Source organism: Acinonyx jubatus, chromosome B4, assembly GCF_027475565.1.
Source record: "Acinonyx jubatus isolate Ajub_Pintada_27869175 chromosome B4, VMU_Ajub_asm_v1.0, whole genome shotgun sequence".
Taxonomy (NCBI): domain Eukaryota; kingdom Metazoa; phylum Chordata; class Mammalia; order Carnivora; family Felidae; genus Acinonyx; species Acinonyx jubatus.
This window is the reverse complement of record NC_069387.1, coordinates 81,050,461-81,071,479: the sequence shown is the minus strand read 5'-3', so window position 1 is coordinate 81,071,479 and position 21,019 is coordinate 81,050,461. Positions and strand designations below refer to the sequence as shown.

At 49.5% G+C, this 21,019-nt stretch overlaps 1 protein-coding gene across 7 annotated transcripts; it reads left to right on the top strand.

Annotated features, from left to right (window-relative positions):
• Positions 1 to 312: 312 nt before the first annotated feature.
• On the top strand, positions 313 to 20,872 carry SMARCC2 (SWI/SNF related, matrix associated, actin dependent regulator of chromatin subfamily c member 2). Of its 7 annotated transcripts, none has more exons than XM_027071501.2 (30): positions 314 to 493; positions 2,589 to 2,708; positions 3,820 to 3,905; positions 4,371 to 4,452; positions 4,554 to 4,646; positions 5,248 to 5,317; positions 5,548 to 5,617; positions 6,306 to 6,381; positions 6,691 to 6,822; positions 6,922 to 7,037; positions 7,417 to 7,541; positions 8,579 to 8,638; positions 8,760 to 8,797; positions 9,083 to 9,213; positions 9,482 to 9,553; positions 11,694 to 11,807; positions 12,281 to 12,434; positions 13,120 to 13,212; positions 13,449 to 13,565; positions 13,658 to 13,720; positions 14,062 to 14,320; positions 14,555 to 14,716; positions 14,979 to 15,043; positions 15,247 to 15,382; positions 15,465 to 15,631; positions 16,047 to 16,181; positions 17,782 to 18,163; positions 18,458 to 18,541; positions 18,821 to 18,886; positions 19,438 to 20,872. In XM_027071501.2, the coding sequence occupies exons 1-30, from the start codon at positions 383 to 385 to the stop codon at positions 19,512 to 19,514; spliced, it is 3,456 nt and encodes a 1,151-aa protein (XP_026927302.1). In that variant the 5' UTR covers positions 314 to 382; the 3' UTR covers positions 19,515 to 20,872. The 7 variants fall into 7 exon arrangements, with proteins under 7 accessions (XP_026927298.1, XP_026927302.1, XP_026927296.1 ...); XM_027071500.2 differs by having other exon boundaries at positions 315 to 493; positions 13,446 to 13,565; XM_027071497.2 differs by having other exon boundaries at positions 313 to 493; positions 18,458 to 18,886.
• Positions 20,873 to 21,019: the final 147 nt, after the last annotated feature.

Genomic DNA, 21,019 nt, shown 5'->3' with positions numbered 1-21,019 from the left:
GGGGTAGGAATAGAAAGGTTCCCCATTCCCTGGGCTGAGAGGCAAAGGGGCAGGAAAGGCTTCGCGTCGGGTACGGAACGATCTCAGGGGAGTGGGCGCCCCCTCCAGGAAGCGGCTGCCTCCCCAACGCTCCCGTCGCCTCCGCCGCCACCGCCGCCGCCGCCGGGGAGACCGCCAGGGTGGGTCCCGCGCCCGGCGCTTGGCCGTCGCCGTGCCCGACCGGCCGGCAGGGGGCGCTGCGCCGGCCGGGGCCGGCCCAGGCGGCGGGAGGCGGCGGCCGCGGCGGCGGGAGGCGGCGGGAGGCGGGCGGAGGAGGAGGCGGAGGAGGCGGGAGCTGAGCTGAGCGGGGCGGGAGGCGGCGGCGGGGCCCGAGCCCGAGAAGATGGCGGTGCGGAAGAAGGACGGCGGGCCCAACGTGAAGTACTACGAGGCCGCGGACACCGTGACCCAGTTCGACAACGTGCGGCTCTGGCTCGGCAAGAACTACAAGAAGGTACGCGGGCAGGGCCGCGCGGGGGCCGGGGGCGGGACAAAGGGACCGAGGCCCCGCAGCTCCCCCCGGATCCTGCCCACCCTCGGGCGGCCCGCGGCCCCTCCCCCGCGGCCTCCGGAGCAGCCCCAGCGCGCCCGCCCGCGCCCCGCGCCCCTCCCCCCAGCCTCTTTTGCCGCCCCCCCTCCCCCCCCCCCCCCCCCGCAGCCTGGGATTCCAGCCCCCGCCCTCCCTGCTGCGCCCTCTGCCCCTTGTTTTTCTCCACTGCCCTGGCGGGTCCCGGTGCCAGCCGCCCACCCTCTCCTGGGCCAGAGCCCTCCCGGCTTTTCCGGGAGAGGCAGCCGAGGGTGGACGGGGTGTCTGATGTCCCCCCCCTCCTACACACACACACGCCCCAGCGTGCCCGCCACGGTGCCCGCCAGAGCTCCCCACGGAACCAGGTACCGGTAGGCTGAGGCCTCCCTAGTGCTTTGTGTATGTTCGGAGAGATGATGAAAGCAGGACGGTAAACAGCCACAGAGCAGGCCCTTGGCTGCTCATCAGCCCTAAGAAGCACCCCCCGCCCACCTGTCTCTACCGCTTGTCCCCCACTTTCATCCAAGGGGCAAGGAAACCTCTTGGGAGGCAGGGGTATAGCAGTTCCTGGGCAGCGACCTCTTAAACCATTCCTCAGCTTCACAATGAAGTCACCAGGCCACCTGGCCTTGCACTGCCTTTGGTTTGGGGTTCAGAGGCTAGGACAGCTTTATATCTCTGGCCCCCCGGCTCGGAACTGGAGATAATAAGGTAGTGAACAAAGGGTTCAAAAAGCCTTACCTGACTTTTCTGTCAAACCTCTTCCTGGTGGTGTCTTTGTCTTTAGGCCTCGTTTAAAGGAACATCTATACATAGGGTTTTTCTGTGGAGATAGTCTGCCTCTTCCTTTTCACTATTCCCAGTTAGAGGTTCTGTTTCTGGTTTTCCTTCAGCTCCTCAGTTCTTCCTGCCCAGCTTTGCAGCCTGTCAGAAGTGTGATGGGTTGTTTAGGAGAACGCCCCTCTGATCCTGCTTATGGCCCTATCTCAGAGGTCTCTCTGAGTGTCAGAATCCTGACAAACAGCTGCTGGGTCTGTGGCTTTTGCCTGTACCCCAGCATGAGGCTCTGGTTCCCCAGCCTCTTCCTTTGACCTTTTTGGAAGGGAGATCAGTCTAGGGGCTTAGTCTCTGGCCCTGGGGGGATTGACAGCCTGTGAGCTTTCAAATTCAGCTTTCAAGTTCTTAGCTCTTTGTCAGTTACCTTTCCCTTCAAGGCTCTCTTTACATCTCCCACTGAGAAGAGCACTTTTCTCTGTGATTAGGGTTGAGGAAACAGGGGTCAGAAGGTAAAGAGAAAGTTAGCCTGTTGGCTCAGGTTTAAATTAGAACAGAAGGCTAGGATACTAGGTAGCATAATATGGAAATGTGTAAGAAGGCCCAGGGTTGCTTGTCTCGGATACAGTTTCCCCCGAAAGGATAGATGTTTTCTTGCTCTTTCTCGCCAGGTTGGGTCTTAGTAGCTGGTCCTTGCCATTTAGGAGAGCCCACGAAGACTTTTGTGCCCAGTTCCTAGTAGAAGCAGAATGCACAAACTCAGCTCTCAGTCTGTTTGCCTTGCCTCACTTCCTTGCACCTTTCGTATTAAGCTGCGTTCTAGGGGGGAGTCTTGGCCTTCCACAGAGTTACTCCAAGAAATACACTGTTGTCTTGCTTAGAGCCTCAAATGTGTTGCTTCCATTGCCTGAACTTAAGGAACCTTCAGAATTTTACCACCTTCAGTGTTGTTAACTAGAAATCAGGGTCCTTCAACTCCAATTTCAGGGTGTAGCTGAGAAAGAATAGGAAGTCTCCGTGGCCTCCAATGCTGGCAGGTTGGGCTGGGGGCAGCAGAATGTCAACTTCTGGTGAGGGGCTTAGAAGGCTTCCCTTCTGCCATTTTCTTTATAGAAACTAGACATGTGGAGGAAGAAGAGCCTATTTTTTCTACCCCAGATGTTTCTAGAGCTCCCTGGGAAGAAATAAGGGAGATAATGGACAATTCATCTGTAGTCTCCTTTTCTTACCTTTCCCTCTGTCTTCTTAGTATATACAAGCTGAACCACCCACCAACAAGTCCTTGTCTAGCCTGGTTGTACAGCTGCTACAGTTTCAGGAAGAAGTTTTTGGCAAACATGTCAGCAATGCACCACTCACTAAACTGCCGGTGAGTGCGAATGCATGGGGAATCCTCCAAACTGGAGAGGGAGTTGTGGGGGTTTTGTAAGTTTTATACTTTTTGAGATTTGAGTAATTTTCTATCATCCCTATCCCTGGTCAGGGCAGTACTGGCTTGCCCTAGTCCCCAGTTTACCGCTCTCTTTGTCATAGTGATACTTTGTGCAACAAGGCATGCCTGGGTGGCTCAGTCATTGGAGCATGTGGGGGTTGTAACTTTAAGCCCCACGTTGGGTGTAGAGATTACTTAAAAATAAAGTCTTGATATTTATGTATGTATGTATGTAGGCTCCACGGCTAGCATGGAGCCCAACACAGGGGTTGAACTCATGACCCTGAGATCAAGACCTGAGCTGAGATCAGGAGTCGGACACTTCACCGACTGAGCCACACAGGCACCCCTAAAAATAAAATCTTAAAAAACAAATACTTTGTGCAGTAGGTTATCTCAGCGTGTCTGAGCTCATACGTGAAACTCTCGTGGCATGGTTAATGTTGACTTATTTTTGAGAGAGAGAGCGCAAGCTGAGGAGGGGCAGAGAGAGAGAGAGAGAGAGGGAGACACAGAATCCGAAGCAGGCTCCAGGCTCCAAGCTGTCAGCACAGAGCCCGACGTCGGGGCTGAAACTCACAAACTGTGAGATCCTGACCTGAGCTGATGTCGGACGCTTAACCGACTGAGCCACCCAGGTGCCCCCTCTTATGGCATGGTTAAAAGGGATTTGGATGAGATTTGGATTTGTACAGGCTTGTGTTCAAATCCTGGCTCTGCCACTTGGTGCTCTGTGATCTTGGGCAAGTCATTTAAACCTTTTGAGTATCTAGCCCTTCATCTCTAGATGGGATTAATATCTCTACCTTGTAGGGGTTCTGTAATGGGTGATGAAGTAACCAGTAAGTACGTGGCACAAGGTGGGGCTTTGTGAATACTGGTTTCTTTCTCCCCCTTCTTCCAGGCCACAAGATACGGTGGCATAAGGGTTGAAGAAGTCCAGCTTGGAGAGAGAGATTAGTTTTGCATGGGATTTTGTGAAAGGATTGTTAATAAGAGAATCTAGGATGTAACTCTCACATACTTTTTTCCTATTTCAATTTTGTAGATCAAATGTTTCCTAGATTTCAAAGCAGGAGGCTCCCTGTGCCACATACTTGCAGCTGCCTACAAATTCAAGAGTGACCAGGGATGGTGAGATGCCTTCTTCTCTGTGCTTCTTACATTTAGAGGGACTCCCCCTTTATGATTTCCTGGGGTCTTTCTGGGATGGGAGAACGTAGGTAGACCTTGCGAGTCTCTTACTTTGCTAGGTCAGTAGGTGTGACTTGCTAGGTCAGAAAAATGGCTGAGAATCAGAGCCAGAATAGTGTCTAAGAGCAAGTGAGTATGTATGTGTGTATGTGTGTGTGCATCAATGTGTGTGTTGTAGAGGAAAGGGGATTCTTAGGTTGGCATCTCAAGCTTTTCTTTGTCCTTTTGGACTGAGTACAAATGATTCATGGAGTTGAGCTTAGTGAACCCCAGATCCCAGGCCATTTTGGCAACTGTTGTGAGCAAAACTGCTTTCTGATTTCCCATGCTGAAAAGTCATATACCCTAACCTCATCCTCAGACCTGATCTATAACACTCACTATAAGTTATTACCTCTTTTCAAGGCGGCGTTACGATTTCCAGAATCCATCACGCATGGACCGCAACGTGGAAATGTTCATGACCATTGAGAAATCCTTGGTGCAGGTAATAGTCAAGAACCTCCCTTGTCCATCTCCTTTCCCTCAGTGAAAATCCAAATCACGCCTTTCCCATGATCCCATCCCATCTCTTTCTTCTCCCCACAGAATAATTGCCTGTCTCGACCTAACATTTTTCTGTGCCCAGAAATTGAACCCAAACTGCTAGGGAAATTAAAGGACATTATCAAGAGACACCAGGTGAGTGGGTGGGTCAGGAGAGCTTTGGAAACTCCATGACTGTCTTCCTGATCGTTTCAATACAATAAGCAGCCCTCAGGTGACATGTTTTCTACTGCAGAGGTGCCTCTGCCTACTTGGGAAAAGACTAGGCTTAAAGCCTTGAGCTGCTTTTTCTCTGTTTGCTTCTCCCACCTCCCAGTCTTGACAGGTTTAGATCACTGTTCCTAGCGGCTGCATTGGCCTGGGGGTACGGAAAGCCAGAGATTGCCTGATTTCAGAGGAATGAAACCTTTACTCTGGAACTCTATAATAACAAGCAGATATCACTGCTGGGGACATATAGTCAACTTTACATTTCCCATGTGTAGATTATCTTTTCAGAGGATTATCTGCAGCAACTTTTAGTTCTTTGCTTTTCTTCGTTATTAGCACAATCCCAGCCATTTCCCTCTGCCTCTCAGCTGTTGTGTGCTTAAAAAAGGCAAGCCAACTTTAATACCATTTTGAGCAGAATATGATTAGGAAGGCAGGTCTGTGGTTAAATCTTATTTTGGTTTATTTATACCCATGAGTAATTCGGAGGGCACCATATTTACCTACTTTTCCTTGTGCCATGCAGGGAACAGTCACTGAGGATAAGAGCAATGCCTCCCATGTTGTGTATCCCGTCCCAGGGAACCTGGAAGAAGGTGAGACCTGGGTTTTCTTGGCCACTGCAGTGAATGGCTTAGACTAGCAGTGGGGGCACTGCTCAGCCCCCGCACAGTGCCTTGGCACCTCCTCTTTCCTTTCAACTCTGAGCCCTCCTACTGCCTTATATCCCTATTTCCAGGTCCCTGGCTGCAACACAAATTGTGTACTGTTATTTTCTGTATACCCCTTTAGCTTACATCTCTCCTTGTTCTGTTTTTACCCCCAGAGGAATGGGTACGACCAGTCATGAAGAGGGATAAGCAGGTTCTTCTGCACTGGGGCTACTATCCTGACAGGTGAGGACAGGGTCTTAGGGCAGGTTTAAGTATGAGAGCCAGACTGAGAAGCCCTAGAACATCTAGCAAAGCAAGCAGGCTCTCTTTTGGGGTTATTTTTAGGTCTGTTAATTTGTTCTTCTATCTATTATGAGAATTTTGTCTTGGGAGAGGTTTGGACTTATTAAGTGAGGCTTAGGCTAAAAAGGTTGGGGCTTTATGTGTGAAACGGCTCTTCCAGTATAATTTATGATAAGTAAATGTTAGAAACAATCTAAATGTCTAACAATGGGAAAATGTTTCAGCAATTTGTTTATCTACTCAGTGGACTATTATGCAGCCATTGAACTGATAGAAATAACATGGATAATTTGTAGATAAATATTAAATGCTAAAAAGTAGGATTGTAAAATAACACTAGTGACATTGCAGTTACGTAAAAACAAAATGATACAGAAAAAATTTACTGGAAAAAATGTATACTGAACAGTTGTGTTAAAGGGACTCTTTTCTTTCTTTTTTTATTTCTGAAATTGTTTTTATTATTTTATAATGAAAATAATCCCAATATCAATTGGAAAAATAATCATACCAAAAAATAACCTAACAACCCAATACTTTTTTTGCAAATGAGAAAGGTAAAAGATTTGCATTTTACTTTTCCACAACTCCATCCCATTGATCTGACTTCACCAATTTCCTATGGCAGTTACGATACTTGGATCCCAGCCAGTGAAATTGAAGCATCTGTGGAAGATGCTCCAACTCCTGAGAAACCTAGGAAGGTGAGCATTTCTTGTCCCCTAAAGTACCCCAAAAAGTATCCCAGAGAGTGCTTGGCTGGCTCAGTTGGTAGACTGTGTGACTCTTGATCTCGGGATTCTAAGTTCAAGCCCCATGTTAGGTGTAGAGACTACTTAAAAATAAATTCTTAAAAAAAAAAAAAAAAAAAAAAAGTGGTTCATACCAGGACCAGACCACCATTTGGAGATGAAGCACAGGCTCCTGTACCTTTCAGCTTTTCTGTTCAGGGTCCCCAGACAGAGCTGTGGCTTTCAGGCTTCTTTCTAGCACAGTCTGTCTTTGTACTTCAGGTTCATGCAAAGTGGATTCTGGACACAGACACTTTCAATGAATGGATGAATGAGGAAGACTACGAGGTGAATGATGACAAAAGCCCTGTCTCCCGCCGAAAGAAGATTTCAGCCAAGACACTGACAGATGAGGTTAAAATTCCTCTTCTTTTTACCTTGATCCCTTAATCTTGGAATAAGTCTTCAGTGTGGCTTGTTGGCTGACATTTGCTCCAATTCTGCAACCTGCAGGTGAACAGCCCAGATTCAGACCGACGGGACAAGAAAGGGGGGAACTATAAGAAGAGGAAGCGCTCTCCCTCTCCTTCACCAACCCCAGAAGCTAAGAAGAAAAATGCTAAGAAAGGGTATGCCATCCCCTACCCTGCCCCCACCTTCACCATTCTCTCCACACCATGTTGAAGGAAGGGAGGACAGATTCCTTCCCATAACCACCTGGCCCTGACCTGGGTAGGCCATATTCCTGTTCATGTCCTGAGGGGGACAATGAGGTCTTCTTTAGCTGCCTGGTTGTTATTGTGGTTGCAGCCACTAGTAGACTCAAAGAGAGCTAAATCTTCAAGTGCAAAGCCTTTGTACTTCCCAGTACTCTATAGTGATGGGTTTCTGGGTATGCTCAGTTCCATCTTTGGGATTCTCTCTTGCTTTGCTCCCCTTGAACCTCAACTTCCAGGGACTCTTTGTCCAAAGATGACTGGATTCTCTTTCACTCCCTTCCCTTCCCAGTCCCTCAACACCTTACACCAAGTCAAAGCGTGGCCACAGAGAGGAGGAGCAAGAAGACCTAACAAAGGATATGGATGAGCCTTCACCAGTCCCCAATGTAGAGGAGGTGACATTGCCTAAAACAGGTATGGGCCACAACAAACCCCTGGGACCCACCTTTGGAGAGGGCTGATTTCCCAGGCCCAGCTCCAGGTCTTAAGGAACTCTCCCTTCAGTTTAGCTGGTTATTAAAATTATTTTCATCACCATGGACAGTCCTCTGACATCATATCCATATCTGAGTAGTGGACTGTGCTTTACGCCTGACAGTAGTTGTCTCCAAACTGTTTTTGATCATGTACCCCCACCAGTAAAGTATTCAAGTATAAATTGTACAAGTATAAATTGTTATTCCATTACTTTAGAAACACTATTAAATACATGCAAACATTACCTAAAAATGGGAAAATGTAAAAGATAAGATTAAAAAACAAATGTAAAGAGAAGTTCTACTATTCTTTGCCTGTATTCCAGTGGACCATGTTTTGTATCCTATGTGAGAACCCCACCTTGGAGATCATTGCTCTGTGGTGCTAAAGAGTTGTACAGTTGTAAATGTGGAATATGATCTGTATTCCATAGACAAGCTCAAATAATATCCAGGAGTGTATTTCAGGGGTGGGGGTGGGGGTACTGAGAGAGAGGAGTTCTGGCTTCCACCCCCTTATCAATCACAGCAGCTCTCTCCTGTATTCATGTTTTTTCCTGAGCTATTGGGTATGGATTCAGTTAAGGCAAGTCCTCTGCTTTAAAAAATGTTGAAGATCCTACCATTCCTCTACAGAGTGATTTGGTCAGACTCTGTCCATTAAGAATTTACAGACACATAGATGGAGATAAGGAGACCTGTCAAAGACAGAAATGATTTATGCACATCCATAGAGTAAAAGATGCTTCCTTATAGGTAAACAGTTAAGTGAATTTTGGGTGGGGGAAGGAGGGAAAATGGCGGGTGAGATTCAAGCCCTACAATGACTGTGCCTGGAGGCAGTTACTGTTTTTTGGGATTAGATGGACAGAAGTATTTGGAGAAAGCGAGATCTCTAAGACTTGTTAAAGGTGGAGAGGTAAGGGCTTGATTTGGGCAGAACCTGTCTGGTAAAATGACTCTCTTTCCTGGCAGTAAACACTAAGAAGGATTCCGAGTCAGCCCCAGTCAAAGGAGGCACCATGACTGACCTGGGTAAGAAGGAGAGGGGGCGCAGCTGTCACCTTCCCCTAGCCTGCCGCGGCTTTTCGGAAAGTAGGATTCTCCTGCCCCACAGGAGACTCCAACCTTCTATTTTACTGCCTCTCTCTTTCAGATGAACAGGAGGATGAAAGCATGGAGACCACGGGCAAGGTGCAGCCAGTTTAGAGAAGCCTTCTTTACCTCTCTATGGGATTCTGATTTGTGCTTATAAAGTTCCTGATACTCAGAACTTTCCATCGCCCCAAGTTTTCCCACCTTAGACTAGTTCTAGCTATTGTTCAAAACTCAAAACTCTGACCCTTTCCAAGTTCTGGGCCTATATTCTTCATTCGCATACCCATCCTCAGTGCCCACGTTCCTGGGGTGTGGGAGAAGCAGAGGGTCGCCAGGGGCAAAATGGGAATGCTGTGTGGCTAGCAGCCTCTGTACTTGTAGGATGAGGATGAAAACAGTACGGGGAACAAGGGAGAGCAGACGAAGAACCCGGACCTGCATGAGGACAATGTGACTGAACAGACCCACCACATCATTATTCCCAGCTATGCTGCCTGGTTTGACTATAATAGGTATTTTTTCTCCATCTTCTCATGCCTCCCTATTTCCTTGCCTTCTCTTCCTGTCTCCAAATAAGTTATTTCTTCATTAGCCAGACAGACTGGGGTATATTTCAGTTTTAGGGGAGCTCCTGGTCTCTTTGAGTCTTACAGCCCTGTGAGAAGTTCTCCTCAAGGAACAAAGAACTGTGTTCTCCCTCCCTCCCTTCTAGCTTTTACCTCTCTTTGGGGCTCTCATCTCCACCAGTGTCTTCTTAATCGATTCCGTTTTCTCTTACAGTGTTCATGCCATTGAGCGGAGGGCTCTCCCTGAGTTCTTTAACGGCAAGAACAAGTCCAAGACTCCAGAAATGTAAGGGCATCTCAGCTCATGATTCTCTTTCTCCCTCCTGTCCCTGATCAGCTTTCCTGATCTAGCACCATCCAGTTTGGCAAATATTTCTTGAGCTTCTTCTATGAGCCAGGCACTATGGTACTCTTACAAAGACACGATCTCCGCCCACAGGAAGCCCTAGCCCAGCACTGTGGCCTCAGTAGCATGCTCTCTGTGATTTGCCTGGGGGCAGTATTAAGCATGGTTTTCTGTACAAAATGGGTACCTGCTCTGATGCCTCCATTTCTTTCAACAGAATACAGAGCCTTCCAATCCATAGTTACTAAGATATCTAAAATGCAAATACTGGGGCACCTGGGTGGCTCAGTCGATTGGGCGTCTGACTTCGGCTCAGGTCATGATCTCGTGGTTCACGGGTTCAGGCCCCACATCGGGCTCTGTGCTGATGGCTCAGAGTCTGGAGTCTGCTTTGTGGATTCTGCCTCCCTCTCTCTCTGCCCCTGCCCAGCTCATACTCTGTCTCTCTCTCTCTCAAAAATAAATAAAACATTTCAATAAAATAAAATAAAATAAATAAATAAATACATAAATAAATAAATAATAAAACGCAAATAGCATAAATAATAGCTTTGACTAAAATGTAAGTGACTATTACCAGGCTGGTCTCGAAGAGTAGGTTTTAATAGAAAAACAAGAGGAAGAGCTCTGAAGTTCCAAGCCTTTGAATTAAGGGATGGAGAGGGCTCTCTGGAGAGAAGTGTTATGTAAAGTGCAGGCTTGGGGCTTGGAAGTCTCTATCTTCTTCAAGGTGTTGCCTCAGGCTAAACCTGTTTGGCTTTGGATGAGTCTTGACAATCTTCTATGGTTAGAGGTGCTCCAGGAGAAATACCACGATGAGAAGGGTGAGAAAGCTTTGATCCCCCTAGAGCCTGCTTCTCAGATGTTCCTTAGCTTCCCCTCTTTGGGGCCATCTTGCCTTCCCACTGTGTTTCTTTCCCTGTAGCCTGTGGTTCTCTCCTCTTCCTGGGGAAAGCAGTATAAGACGAAGCCTTGCTTTCTCCAAAGGAAAAGGCAGTGGTGACCCAGTCACATGAGTTCAACATAGTCTGTAGGCAGGGTTGGATTTAGAACTGTTCTACACTTTGCGGTCTTGATGTAAGATAGTAAATAGTGATAATTGCCTGTATCTATTGAAAGTTTATCTCCCAGACACTATCCTATGTGTCTTACATGCATTGACTAATCTTCATATTACCTTTAGAGGTAGGTCCTATTATCCTCTCCAGTTAACTGATTAGGAAACTGAGGTACAAAGAGGTTAAGTCACTTGATTAAGATCACACAGCCAGTAAGTAGAAAAACCAGGATCTGAATCCTTTATACTGGCTCATGTTCTCAAACTTTATGGCACACCACATAATAGCTACCATTTACTGAACTCCTGAAATGTGCCAGGCACTGTACTAGATGTCTGTAGACGTTTCTATTCTTCAGCAGATACTCCACTTTACAGATTAGGAGACTGAGGTTCAAAAAACTTAAGTAACTTGCCCAAGTCCAGGTAGAACTGGGATTTGAACTTAGATCTTTCCACCTTCAAAACATATATTATTTTTTATTATTTTATTTATTTTTTTTTTAGTGAGCTCTTACACCCAGTGTGGGGCTTGAGCTCATGACCCCAAGATCAAGAGTCACAGGCTCTATCAACAGCCAGATAGAGCCTGTGACTCTTGATCCCTGGATTGTGAGTTCAATTGAGTGTAGAGCTTAATTAAAAAACAAAAACATATATTCTTTATACCACATCATGTTGACTAGTTGGAGGCATGGATAGACCTCCCCTTAACACCTGTCTTTGGAAATAAAGGCACCTTTCTTCTGTTTTTATTACTTGTTCAAAGGCTGGATAAAACTCCCCTAACTACAGCCAAGGAGATAATTCATTTCGCTAAAAGCCCCCCATCAAGGAAAATGTAGCAGTGTTTGAAGCCCCCGCATCTAGTAAACCCTCAGTGTTTGCCGAGGCAAATGATCTGCTCTTTCCTCTTTGTCGCACAGGAGGGATCGTCAGCCCTTTTATCACTTTTCCTACCCTTCAGTCCTCAATGGACTTATTTTTTCTTCCTCTTGTTCATCTTTCTGTCTCTCTCTGAAGCTACCTGGCTTATCGAAACTTCATGATTGACACTTACCGGCTGAACCCCCAAGAGTATCTTACCTCCACTGCCTGCCGCAGGAACCTGGCGGGTGACGTCTGTGCCATCATGAGGTGGGTCTGCAGCTGAGGGGAAGGGGGTACATAAGGATGTCTGCCCACAGATGTCTCTTGGCAGAAGGGGGGCTGCCAGCAAGGAGCGTAGGGGAATAAGAAGGGAAAAAAAAAAACCTCTAGAGAAAGGCAGAGTTCATATTCAGGGCACACGTGACTTGAGGGAATGGCAGTGGCATTCTCTGGCATGTGGGAAAAAGGAGAAGGAGTACGTCTGTAGTTGAAGGATCCTGCTTCGATTTTACTGGCTATCCAGGAGAAGAGGTCTAGTAGGTGAGTGGTTATGGAGAGAGGTCCCCGCTGGATATGTAGGTAGACCTGGGGGTCACTGGCATTTAGGGTGTGGGAGGAGATGGGATCTCCCAGGGAGCAGAATGAGCAGAGAAGAGGGCTGAGGAGAGGGAGTGTTATGCCCCACTTCTGCCCCTTTCTGGCTGTCCCATGTGACCCTGTCTCCACCTCTCTCCTCCCAGGGTCCATGCCTTCCTAGAGCAGTGGGGTCTTATTAACTACCAGGTGGATGCTGAGAGTCGACCAACCCCGATGGGGCCTCCGCCCACCTCTCACTTCCATGTCTTAGCAGACACGCCGTCAGGGCTGGTGCCTCTGCAGCCCAAGACACCGCAGGTAGGGTGAGGGGCTGTGGGGCAGGGTCGGGTTGGGAAAAACTGGGCTTCTTTGGACTTTTCTTTTTCTGGTTTTTTAGGGTAATGGTTCAGGAGTGTTTTGAGGCTTCTTCCTTTTCCATGGGATGCAAAGGGCCACAGGAATCAGCCCGTGTGTTTAGCACCCTCTCTCAGCCTCTGTACCTGAGACTGTGAGGACTTGCTGAGGGAGAAGAGATGCTCCTTGTTCTTGAGGAGCAGACAGGCCAGGGTAGGGCACGGAAGAGATAGAGAAAGATGGCTGAAAATGAAGTTGCATGAAATTTTTTAACTTTGTCATGTTTCCAACATTTTTTTTTCCGTTTTTGCTTCATAATTATGATCACTTCCATTTTTTTCCACTTCCATTTCATACATTACAAAAATTAAGAGAAGACAGAATATGTGGCTTGCCCAAGATCACAGAGTACCAAATCTAGGATTAGAACCTAAATTGTCCAGCTCCTAAGGGAACCTGTAAAGATATTTGTGAATATAAATGGGTATCATGCCAACTACAGATCTAATTAATCATTAAGGGAAAATGGAACAGTGGCATGAGTGCCCCCAGAGCTTGCGGGCCGCCCAGCATTTGGTCTTGAGGCCTCCAGGGCCTTGGCCTGGTCATTTCCTGCCCAGCTTCCATGACGCCAAGCTCTGTCTCCCAGGGCCGCCAGGTTGATGCTGATACCAAGGCTGGGCGAAAGGGCAAAGAGCTGGATGACCTGGTGCCAGAGACGGCTAAGGGCAAGCCAGAGCTGGTAGGTGGGGTGTAGACCCCGCTGGGCTTCTTATTTGCCCCTTTATTGGGGGGCCCCTGCTCGGGGAAGAAGAGACATGAGAGCAGAGGAGCTACAGCAGTGAGGGAGGAAGTCCCACTCAGGGGTGTCCCTGGCTTTGGGAAGGAAACTCCTTCTGTCTGTTTTCTCTCTCTGTCTGCCCCTAGCTCCTGCGGTCACTTGTACTCACCTCTTTCTTTTCCCTCCACAAATAGCAGACCTCTGCTTCCCAGCAAATGCTCAACTTCCCTGACAAAGGCAAAGAGAAACCAACAGACATGCAGAACTTCGGGCTGCGCACAGACATGTACACAAAGAAGAACGTCCCCTCCAAGGTACGGGGGTGTGGGCCGACTTCAGGGGTGGAGCACCTTCACTCTCTGGAAGTCATGGCCTCCTCTCTCTGACCTGCGTGTTTCTCCTGCAGAGTAAAGCTGCAGCCAGTGCCACTCGAGAGTGGACGGAACAGGAGACCCTGCTACTCTTAGAGGTAATTTGGGCAAGGAAAGGAGAGTTCTATGAAAACAGAAGTGGCCAGGGTGCCAGCTGCACCTGTGAGTGCAGAGAACGTGATCTTGTCCCCAGTGTGTCTCCTCCCCGCTGCCTGCTGCACCTGCCCCAGGGAACAGCTCCAGGCCAGGCATTTGGGCCATTTCATTAACTCCATATCCTTTCTTAGTGCTACTTGGAGATTCCCCTGGGACCCAGCAGACTCCACAAACACCACAACACAGAGATCTTTGAAGCCCGCTACCCTTAGTAGGATGGGGGGAGTTGACCTTCAAGGAAAGTGGCTAAGTAAGGAAGTTGTGTCTCCACCACTACCACCAGGCACTGGAAATGTACAAAGATGACTGGAACAAAGTGTCAGAACACGTGGGAAGCCGCACGCAGGATGAGTGCATCTTGCATTTTCTTCGTCTTCCCATTGAAGACCCGTACCTGGAGGACTCAGAGGCCTCCCTGGGCCCCCTGGCCTACCAGCCTATCCCCTTCAGTCAGTCAGGCAACCCTGTTATGAGCACTGTTGCCTTCCTGGCCTCTGTCGTCGATCCTCGAGTCGCCTCTGCTGCTGCGAAGTCGGCCCTAGGTAATGTGGAGGGGTCCTGGCCTCTTTGGTTTGAAGGGCTGGTTACTCAGACCTTGAAAGCCCCTCCAGTTTGGCTGCCTTGCTGGCGTTGTCTGCTGCTGGTGTCAGCTCAGGCACCTGTCTAGCTCCGTGCTGGTCTAGATGAAGAGATGGGTTTGTGAGGCCGCTTTCATAGGGACAGTTAGAACTGCCTGCCTGCCCCTGCCCCAGCCTTGTCCTCTCTGGATCTTGCAGAAGAGTTCTCCAAAATGAAGGAAGAAGTACCCACAGCCTTGGTGGAGGCCCATGTTCGGAAAGTGGAGGAAGCCGCCAAAGTGACAGGCAAGGCGGACCCAGCCTTCGGTCTGGAAAGCAGTGGTATCGCCGGAACCACCTCTGATGAGCCTGAGCGGATCGGTAAGACCTGGAAAGTTCCCAGAGTTCTCCCCTGTCACGAAGACCCAGAGCCACCTCATATCCTTGTGCTGTCCCTGCTTCGAGTTGTCGAATGGGGACAATTGGCAGGGTTTTTATTTTCCCCAGGACTCCATCTTAGGGACTGTGGCTCCCTGCTAGTCTTGTCACTAAGAGTTTGGGTAGGAGAGGGGGCTTTTGGCAAAGTGTCCCAGAGACGGTCTCTGTATCAGACATTTCCCATTTCCTCTTCCCACGGGCCTAGAGGAGAGCGGGACTGATGAGGCACGGGCAGAGGGCCAGGCCACAGAGGAGAAGAAGGAGCCCAAGGTATAGTGTCAATGAGCTGGGCTGGGAGGGTGGAGGTGCTGGGGTGGCACGGTGGGGAAGGGGGTGCTGGGCTTAGGTGGGGCTGTTGTCTGGAGTACAGGTACCTCCAAAGTGCGGGGTGAAAATTCATTTCCCAGTCTGGGCCATTTGTGTGAGTAGCAGCTACCCTGATATTGTCTACTTTTCTTTCACTGGGACTTCAGGAGCCCCGAGAAGGAGTTGGGGCTGTCGAGGAAGAAGCGAAAGAGAAAACCAGCGAGGTTCCCAAGAAGGATGAAGAGAAAGGGAAACAAGGTGACAGCGAGAAGGAGTCAGAGAAGAGCGATGGGGACCCAATAGGTGAGCTTCCCAGCATGGTGGTTGGGGGTCCAGGAAGGAAAAGTGGGGCTGTAGGGCTGACCCCACCTTTTTTCTGACGCAGTCGACCCCGACAAGGAGAAGGAACCAAAGGAGGGGCAGGAGGAGGTGCTGAAGGAAGTGGTGGAGTCAGAGGGGGAGAGGAAGACGAAAGTGGAGCGGGACATCGGCGAGGGCAATCTCTCCACCGCCGCTGCTGCTGCCCTGGCTGCCGCCGCTGTGAAGGCCAAGGTGAGGGCCAGAGACCCAGAAGACCCCCAGGGACGGAGCTGCCCCCTTCTCTGATCTCCCTTCATCTGGAGGAAATCTTTCTGTGCTCCTCACTTCCATGATCCTGGTCTGTTTTCTTCTCATTTTGATCCTGAGAGGGAGAGTTGGTCATCTCTTTTCTAAGCTTCTTGAAGCTTTTTAGCATTAGGCCTGTTTTTACCCTCTAATTATTTGATTTTGTCTTATCCTTTGCTACTCACTCTCTTTTTTTTTTCTTTCATATTCTTTTAAGAATATGAATGCTTTGCTACTCTGTGGGTTGTGACCACAGCAAGTTCTTTCTTAAAACCTGCCAGCTTCCACCTTGCCACCCTCTCCCTGGCATGTCTCCTGCGGGGCCCTCCCACTCATGTGCTGCCCTCCCTGCCTTCCCTAGCACCTGGCCGCCGTGGAGGAGAGGAAGATCAAATCGCTGGTGGCCCTGCTGGTGGAGACCCAGATGAAAAAGTTGGAGATCAAACTCCGGCACTTTGAAGAGTTGGAGACGATCATGGACCGGGAGCGAGAGGCAGTGAGTAGCATCCCCTGCTGGCCAGTGGAACCTTGCCTCTGAGCTATACCTTGGTTTAGGATGGGGGTGAGCAACAGTGCAGAAAGCCTGAGAGTAACAGGGCTTCACAGCAGAGGAGCAGGAGGAGTTAACTCCAGGCAGTTAAGGACAAGTGACCCACAGGTGAAGCTTGGAGCCTGAGGTCCCATAGAATGTTAGCATCATGGAGCAGAGATCTTAGTTGTTTTTGTTTTTTAATTTTTTTAATTTTAGAGAGCATGAACAAGGGAGAGGGGCAGAGAGAGAGAGAGAGAGAGAGAGTCTTAAGCAGGCTTAAGCGTGGAGCCTGACTCGGGGCTTGTTCCCTGGGCACTGGGATCATGACCTGAGCTGAAATCAAGAGTGGGACACCCAGCCAACTGAGCTGCCCAGCCCAGGCACCCCCTGGTTTTTTTGTTTTTTAAATTTAGTTATTTATTTATTGGGAGCAAGAAAGAGAGAGCAAGACACAAGCAGGGAAGGGACAGAGGGAAAGGGAGAGAGAATTTTAAGCAGGCTCCATGCCCAGCTCTAACCCCATTGCAGAGCTCATGACCTGAGCCAAATCAAGAGTTGGACGCTTAACCATCTAGTTATTTTTTTGATTGCCTCATTTCCAGGTCCTCGACCAGTGTTTTACCCATTGTAGAGTGTGAATATCGTTGAATGAGTGAGCAGGTTTAAGGGATGATGAGAGGGAGGGGGCTTCAGATCCAGGAGGTAAACTTGGAAGGGGGATGGGATGGACAATGTATTAAACCATTTTTTAAAAATTTTTATTTATTTTGAGAGAGAGAGAGAGAGAGCGCGCGCGCATACAGACAGGGGAAGGGCAGAGAGAAGCAGAGACAGAATCCCAAGCAGGCTCTGCACCATCAGCGCAGAGCCTGATGTGGGGTTTGAACTCACAAATGTGAGATCATCACCTGAGCTGAGATCAAGAGTCAGACGCTTAACCAACTGTGCCAGTCAGGCACCCCAAACCATTTTGTTTTTGAGACCATATAAAAAGAAATAGAAAACAGGGATCCTAACCTCAGAGAACCTGCAGTTTAATTGGAGATATCCGGTATTCAATACAGAGGCATCAAAAAGTGAATGCTTAAAGTATCTGACAAATTCAAATTAAAAGATTCTAAATCACGTATATAAGTCCTGAGATATAACAAAATAAAGGCAAAGCTCAGAGGCTAATGAGTTGATCTGGGATGGCTTCCTAAAAATGGTGAGTGTTTTAGCCAATTTTGGGGGAAGAAAACGCAAGTTGACAAGAGGACTTGGAAGCGTTTTCCAAATGAACATAATGTCAGATTCAAAGCTTCGAAACTGAAATGAGTAAGGGTCCCCACTAGATTAACTCCACTGCAGTGAGAAGCCATGTGGGCAGCCAGAAGACATGGTCATGGGAATTCTTAAGGGGAGGACAGGGGAGGGCAGGGCAAGCCCAAGCACAAGATTTACATGTGATGTGGGGAACTGCCAGAATGAGAGGCTGGATTTGTCAGAAGACAAAGCAGGGGGCAAGGTGTTTGCCTTTGTGATCTTGTGAACGTGGGTAATGGTACTCAATTGGCACTGGCAGCTGGAGTATCAGAGGCAGCAGCTCCTGGCCGACAGACAAGCCTTCCACATGGAGCAGCTGAAGTACGCAGAGATGAGGGCCCGGCAGCAGCACTTCCAACAAATGCACCAACAGCAGCAGCAGCCACCACCAGCCCTGCCCCCAGGCTCCCAGCCTATCCCACCTGCGGGCACTGCTGGGCCACCCGCAGTTCACAGCTTGGCCATGGCTCCGGCCTCTGTGGCCCCTGCTCCTGCTGGCAGCGGGGCCCCTCCTGGAAGCATGGGCCCCTCTGAACAGATTGGGCCCGCAGGGTCAACGGCAGGGCCGCAGCAGCAGCAGCCAGCTGGAGCCCCCCAGCCTGGGGCGGTTCCGCCAGGGGTACCCCCCCCTGGACCCCATGGTAAGTTCTGGGTTCTGGAACCCTTGCTGATTAGAGGGCTCCCTCAAAAGGGACCTGTGACAGGACTGGAAATTTCTGCAGATGGGTTCTCTCTCACCTCTGTTATATCCTTGAGACAACAGCAATCCTGCCCCAGACCCAGAGCTTTGGAATTTTATTCCAGGGATTTATCACTTATTCTCGTATCAGGAAAAGTGGTGCTGAGGAGTGGCTAGGTTATCCTTGCTGGGACAGTGAGTTGGTAAGGGAGGTTTTATGCCTCTAACCTCCTTGGTCTCTCCTCTGTGTTTCCAGGCCCCTCACCGTTCCCCAACCAACAAACTCCTCCCTCAATGATGCCAGGGGCAGTGCCAGGCAGCGGGCACCCAGGCGTGGCGGGTAATGCTCCTTTGGGTTTGCCTTTTGGCATGCCGCCTCCTCCTCCTCCTCCCGCTCCATCCATCATCCCATTTGGTAGTCTAGCTGACTCCATCAGTATTAACCTGCCCCCTCCTCCTAACCTGCATGGGCATCACCACCATCTCCCGTTTGCCCCGGGCACTCTTCCCCCACCTAACCTGCCTGTGTCCATGGCGAACCCTCTACATCCTAACCTGCCGGCGACCACCACCATGCCATCTTCCTTGCCTCTCGGGCCGGGGCTCGGATCCGCCGCAGCCCAGAGCCCTGCCATTGTGGCAGCTGTTCAGGGCAACCTCCTGCCCAGTGCCAGCCCACTGCCAGGTGAGAAGGGTCCTGGAGGGGAGAAGGGTGAGGGAGAGGGGTTACATGGAGGGATGGGGGGCAGGTAGGGGGAAGGGCTTAGGCACGAGAACTCCACAATCCTTTTTGAACGCTCTGGTAAATTAGAATACAGGGGGAAGGGCCTCTCTGGCTGTCCTCCACCAGTCCCCACCCTGGCAGCTGCCACCTCTGGGATGACGTTGGGGCCTTTCACTGGTGGGTCACGGAGGAGTCCTAAGGCACAGCATCTCAGTTGTAAACTTGAAAAACAGCTACCTGTTTGCATGATGATTGGCATCCCCTTTGCTTGTTCCCATCACGTTCGAATGCCCCATTTAGAGAGTTTCCTTGGGGGCAGGAAGATTTGGGGTATTTCAGTTTTCCCAGTATAAGGTGGGAGAGGGTGTTGGGAAATGAAGTTGTACATTGTGGGTACCTCAGTCACCTACCCACCCATTGCATGCCATGCCCAGTTCTGTTTGTCTGTGGTGGCCTGGGTCTGGATCTCTCTCCTGCTCACCCTAGCTGATTCGTCTTCCTTTTCTCCACAGACCCAGGTACCCCCCTGCCTCCAGACCCCACGGCCCCAAGCCCAGGCACAGTCACCCCTGTGCCACCTCCACAGTGAGGAGCCAGCCAGACATCTCTCTCCCTCACCCCCTATGGAGATCAAGGTTCCAGGAACAGCCCTCTCCCCACCACTGGGACCCTTCCCCAGCCTGGAGAGTTCATCACTACGTAAGGAAAGCTCCTCCTGCCCCTCCAAAGCCCCTGCCATGCCTGTCAGGGGCATGCATTTTTATATTGGATTATTCAAGGACTTCTGTTTAAAAGATGTTTCTAATTTCTGGGAGAGAGGATAGGATGGGGATGCTGCCCTTGAAGAAAGGGCTGGGGAAAAGTGTTTCTACAAGGTTCTAATTAACCACTTCTAAGGGTGCACCCCCCTCAAAGCTACTGCATTTTTTATGGATAAAACAAAATTAAGCCCTTTAAAGGAAGTAGAGAAAAAAGCCACATTGCAGCTTCCTCCACCCACTCAAAACAAAACAAAACAAACAAAAAAAACCACCCCACCCAACTTTTACATTTTTTGGAGGAGGGAGGTGACAGGAAAGGGGGATTTAAGGTTCTGGGAGAGCTCTGGGGATAGAATAGGGTGCCGAATCTGTCTCTTCCAGCCCCCCCGTTAGTGACCGAATCAATTCCCCACCCCCCTCAACCGCCCCATCCCCAGTTTATTCCTACTAATCTCTCCTGCTGCTTCCTCAGTGTTGCTGTTCTAGGCCACCCCAGCTCAGCCAATGACCCCTTTCCCTCTGAATGTCAGTTTTGTGTTTTTAAAAGTCACCTGCGTAGTTGATGTCAGCGTATGTGTATTTGGTGGGGAAACATATTTTGGGGATTCCTGTGGTAGGTAATAGAGGAAGAAAGGGCACTGTTCTTCCTCCTCCCTGGGCCCTGTCACTGGGCTCCTAGAAGACATGGAGAAGGGAACTAGAGAGGATGGGGAGTTGTTAACCTGAATTTTTCAAAAAGCACTTAAGCACCTCCTTATGACTTGGTGGGTCACCCCTCTAACCTCTTCCCTCTTCCCCCAGTACCATCAGAACCTTGACTGGTAGCTAGGGGTTCCCTGGGATTTAGGGACAGTGGAGGGGTGCCCGACCTAGGGTAGTGCCTACTGCCAGCTTGCAGCTAGGCTCTGCTCCCTGGATTCCACTGCCTCCCCTACCGTCTCTCCCTTCCACATCCTTGATGTGAAGGCAGATAGGACTCCAGGCTCGCCACCAGTTCCTTCCCGGTCCCTCCCACCAAGCTTTGTTCCTCACGTCCCGTGTTTCTCTTCCTCTGCGTCTTCGCACCTTTCTTCTGTTCAAAAGTTTTCTGTAAATTTTTTTTTCTTTTCTTTTGTTTTCTTTTTCTTTTTTCTTTCTTTCTTTTTTTTTTTTTTTTTTTTTATAAATTAATTTGCTTTCAGTTCCATCTTGTGAATGCCTTCTGTGTTCTCTTACCTGTGGCTGTCAGGCAGTGGGATTGGGCTGGGGGGAGTCTTCCAGGAGTCCTTCCCAGGGGCTCGCACCTGGGCTGGAGAGGCACTGAGCAAGCCAGGCACAGATACTGGGCCTCTCT

Coding starts and splice junctions, on each gene's coding strand:
- SMARCC2 (XM_027071495.2), top strand. CDS start 383: ATGGCGGTGCGGAAGAAGGACGGCGGGCCCAACGTGAAGTACTACGAG. Junction 7,038..7,416: donor AAGAAAAATGCTAAGAAAGG/GTATGCCATCCC, acceptor TTCCCTTCCCAG/TCCCTCAACACCTTACACCA. Junction 8,798..9,082: donor GCATGGAGACCACGGGCAAG/GTGCAGCCAGTT, acceptor CTGTACTTGTAG/GATGAGGATGAAAACAGTAC.